Below are 5,000 nucleotides of genomic sequence, written 5' to 3'. Positions count from 1 at the left end.
TTACGTTTATCCAATTAATGTTGTGTCGACACTTTTTTTCTGAAATGGTTTTCGCGTAATTCTTAGTCATTGGAGGTGAAAATTTGAAATATGAAAATACTTATAAACCCGAAATTAAACTAAATATATTGGTAAAGGAAAATAAGATTCTTTGAAAGGGAGAAATTAAAGATTACTAAGATTTAAATGCAATATTTATTCATATGAATATACATGATGCATGTATAATTGTGTATGTGTGTACTCTATATATTTATATACATTATATATATATATATATATATATATATATATATATATATATATATATATATATATATTAATATATATATATATATATATATATATATATATATATATATATATATATATATTGATATATATATATATATCAATATATATATATATATATATATATATATATACATATATATATATATATATATATATATATATACATACATACATACACACATATATACTAGTCCGAACCAACCATATTAGGTTGGCCTGCTGTGAGCGTTCAGACTGACGTCTCCCACCATCATCAATCTGTAGTGGTCATCGCCACGATATAAACTGGCTAAACCCTAGGCATGAATAAAGACATATCCGAGGCCTTTGTCCTGTAGTGGATTAGATGCTACTGCATTTGTTGTTGTTGTTGTTTATATTATATCATCAGCATCATTCGTTACTAGTCCACTGCAGAACAAAGGGCTCAGACATGTCCTACTTGCGTCTGTTTATGGTCTTTCTATACCAGTCCACGGCCGCAAACTTCCTTAGTTCGTCAATCCATCGTCTTCTCTTGATTCCTCTCCTTCTTTTACAATCTTAAGGAACCCATTTTGTTACTCTTATGTCCTTCTGTTGTCTTTCATTCTCACGTGCCCTGCCCATGTCCATTTCTTTTTCTTACAAGTTGTTAGAATATCCTCTACTTTAGTTTGTTCTCGTGGCCATGTTGATCTTTTTCCTGCCTTTTAGTGTTATTCTCATCATTATTCTTTCCATAGCTCTTTGAGTCGCAACTAGCTTATGTTATAAGGCCTTAGCAAGGCTACAAGTTTCTGATGCATAAGTTGATACTGGTAGGACCATCTCATTATTTTTCCATTTAAGGGAATATTATATATATATATATATATATATATATATATATATATACACATATGTATATATATATGTGTATATATATATATATATATATATATATATATATATATATATATATATATATATATATATATATATATATATAAACACACACTGTATACATACAGTATATGTTTTGGACATACTACTTTAATTTATAATTAGCTTATAGTTTCTTGATGACGTTTAAGAATCAGCGTCACCATTTCAACAGACGAACTTGGAACCAGAGAAAATGCTGGATTAGCCCGTCATAAGGAGCAGCGCCGCTCTGAAGGGAAATGAATCGGAGATGAATGTAGTTTACAAATCTAGATTTGCTGAGGGTGTGAGTGATTGATTAGGAGTTATCTGGTATCCGGACATCTAAGGTCTTTGACGCCAATATTATATGTTATGAATAAATAAATAGATAAATGGTAATTCAATTCAAAACAATAAAAGAAAAAACGTCCATTTAATAGTTAAACAGCTTTCAGAAGACCTGCTTCTGAAATTAATTTAAAAATACCACTAGTAAGCTACGACACACAATGTCCGAAAATCTTGGCAAGTATGAACGCTCCATTCTCACCTAAAGCCTCAAAAAGATATTTATTTTTTCGGACGAGAAAGGGAAAATAAAAATGAGACTGATTTAGGAAAAGTTATAATTTACAGGTGGGAGAGAGAGAGAGAGAGAGAGAGAGAGAGAGAGAGAGAGAGAGAGAGAGAGAGAGAGAGAGAGAGAGAGAGAGAGGCCCCACTTATGTATTTGTTTTAAAGACACAGACATAACCATTCTATCATGTCTGACTGATCCTCTCTCACTTCTGAATGAGAAGGATCTTGCAAACTTTATCTTATTCTTTCAAGGGTACCAAACATTGATCGCAATATGGCTGATGCTGCCCAGTTAACAGAAACTCGTGTGTCAACAGAGTGTGACCAATGCGGAGACGAGAAAGAAACTACTCCTAATTTCGGGGTATGATATTATACCTCTAAGGAGATATAACATTCGTTATTTTTTTCTTTTTATTTCCATCTAGACTGTCCCAATGCTATTGCCAATTATTATAAAATAATTTTTTGATGGTAGGAACGAAATCATTACAGAGGATGGAATTCCTTCTTGGTAGCAACTCGGATGCAGTTTTCTTTGCCAGTAATTATACCTCTCAGTCCAATAATAAAAAGTCATTCTAAAATCTTTGAAACTAAAGGGTTACTGGAATTACTGCAGCGAGTAAGCATCTGAGTTTAGCCTATGTTGGACAAGAAATAACGGCACTGAAGAACAGACTTTGTTGAAGAAGGCGTAGAGAGGTTTGATATATGTAGTTAAATTATTGAAGCCTTGTACTAATGTTTTTTTTTTGTTTTTAAACTAAATGGTTAAGCGTAAGTGCAATTTGCGTCGTATCCTGAAACATAACTGCAATTCAGTTTTATCAGGAGAAATGATGCCTTAGATTCGTAGATCCCAAAGTGTATATATATATATATATATATATATATATGTGTGTGTGTGTGTGAATATGTATGTATATATATATATATATATATATATATATATATATATATATATATATATATATATACACATCTATAATCCCATAAAAACATGTATATTTATATGGAAGAATATTTTGTCTACAATGAATTTTAAGGTTCAGTAAGAAGAAACTCATGATTTTTGTAGTGTTCTGTTGCTTCATCATAAGAAATGAGAGTATGTAAGTAAATGGAAAAAAAAATTATACCGGGAATGCAGTAGGAACAATTAAAAGAAAGTAGAGAAATTAATCAAATATTTTACTTGCTAATGATATATTTCTAAACCTCTAAGAATTTCAGATACTACGAAATGGAATTTTTTTTTCACCTAAATGTATTTATCTTCACTACGTAACATTTTTACACTCGTGGACATCTTTTTTACGGTAAAAGTTCCATTCCGTCAATTGACAAATTAATAAGCCTCTTTATAAAAGGTAGCAGCAGTAGGGGATTCAGCATTATGAAGCTTCATCTGTGGTGGATAACGGGGGAGGGTGGACTGTGGCACCCTAAGCTGAACTCGGTTGAGTCCCTTGTCAGGCTGGGAGGAACATAGAGAGTAGAGGTCCCCTTTTTGTTTTGTTTCATTTGTTGATGTCGGCTACCCTCCAAAATTGGGGGGAGGTGCCTTGGTATATGTATGATGATGTATGTATAAAAGCTTAAATTTTTATTTATTCATTATGACAACAGACATGATCAAAACACGCCGCTTCTAAACAACTGATATCATTTAAATACCTGGAATAATGGACCATATAGATTTAAATTCATTATGCTTTTGAGTTCAATTGATTGAACCCGTTTGCCCTGCGATAACAAATGAGCATCGGGTCACGTCAGCTCACCTTGTCAAGAGCTGGTCACTGGCCATTATATACAGTGACCACACTAGAGATGCATCCGCTATAGAAGAGATTTTGTCACTAGAATGGATTTACCTTTTATGTTTAAACCTTATATTGGCATTATGTAGGTTGGACTTATAGTAAGGGAAATACATAAAGCAAGAGAAAGGGTGATTGTTTTTTTTTTTATTATTATTAAGGAATATTCCTATTATATTTTACGTTTTTGTATATACATTATAATATCTATTATAATATAAAAAAATTACAATTTTACTATTTTTCTAAATATGTTAGCAAGTTACAGAATTCGTAGGAGGTTCAAAATAAGTAAAACTAAAATGATTTCCCTGACGACTAACAGCAAAGACTCATAATTAAAATGACTTTGGTCCTGTTATGCTTTGTTATTTGTACTATGTTTTTTTTTTTTTTTTTTTTTTTTTTTTTTTTTTTTGTACCGAGTATCTTTTCTTATTAGAACCTGCGTGGGGATAAAAACTTGTCTGATTATAACAATAATGGTAATAATTATCATCATAATTATTAGTAGTATTATAAAACATACAGGTTAAACGTATCAAAAATCAGATCTAAACAAGTAAAGCATTTGTGATGAACATATTAGTAAAGCCAACGTGATATTATTGTAATTACACTTGAGGACTCCTTCCAGTCGATGTAGAGGCTCATAATCATAGTAACTTGTAATTTATACGAAATTCTTAACACATTTGTAACCTTTCATTCTTACTAATTGCAATGTAGTATAGCTGGATCCCTAACATTCAGATAACAACAGATAGAGTGTATAGGACTGAGATTCTTATTTATTTGTACTTTGTTTTCACCTTTACAACACTTCTTGTTTTCGTTTTTGACCACTTACAGTAAACCTGAGCTTTGGGACATTTTGTTTTTGTCGTAATCGTCGTCACTTTAACTAACACTCATCATAGGCTTCTTTGGCGTCTTTGAATTTGATGAACTCATCCACACTTTTCTTGAGGACTTTTGGCAAAGTCGAAAGATGTGGTTCAAGTTTTATCCTGTTCTCGTAAATGCTCATGTGACAGAGGTACTTCAACATCGGGGTATTTTTCAGGAACATCCTGCTGCAGGCGTTGTACTCTATCGACAGTTCTTCGGTTTTGACGCCGTCCTCCGATAGAGACTTATGAATGAGATCCTTTTTGCAATTGTTCGTCAAGACGAGGTTCAAGAATAAGTTGGCGTCGCTGCTCACGAAGATGATGCCATATCCTTGGCAATCGAACCCAGTGTAGTCACATCCGGCCGTGAGTTCGACGTAGAGCAGCCGTCCTTTGTGATTCAGTCGAGCAATCAATTCGTATTCCCGGCCGACACAGCTGTCTTCGATGAAGGAAATATGATACAGTCGATCGACCTTCTCAAGATCTATCTTGAAGGACTGCAACTCGTCTGGGTCCC

General features: G+C 32.8%; 1 protein-coding gene across 1 annotated transcript in view; it reads right to left on the bottom strand.

Annotated features, from left to right (window-relative positions):
* Positions 1-4,398: 4,398 nt before the first annotated feature.
* LOC137637861 (uncharacterized) overlaps positions 4,399-5,000 on the bottom strand; it is a 902-nt gene continuing 300 nt past the window's right edge. The window contains exon 1 of the mRNA XM_068369970.1: positions 4,399-5,000. This exon is cut by the window's right edge and continues 300 nt beyond it. Coding sequence (XP_068226071.1) covers positions 4,492-5,000 — 509 coding nt within the window. The 3' untranslated portion in view covers positions 4,399-4,491.

Source organism: Palaemon carinicauda, chromosome 3 (assembly GCF_036898095.1).
Source record: "Palaemon carinicauda isolate YSFRI2023 chromosome 3, ASM3689809v2, whole genome shotgun sequence".
NCBI classification, from domain to species: domain Eukaryota; kingdom Metazoa; phylum Arthropoda; class Malacostraca; order Decapoda; family Palaemonidae; genus Palaemon; species Palaemon carinicauda.
Note: the sequence above shows the minus strand (reverse complement) of the source record. Positions and strands in the feature narration are given on the sequence as shown.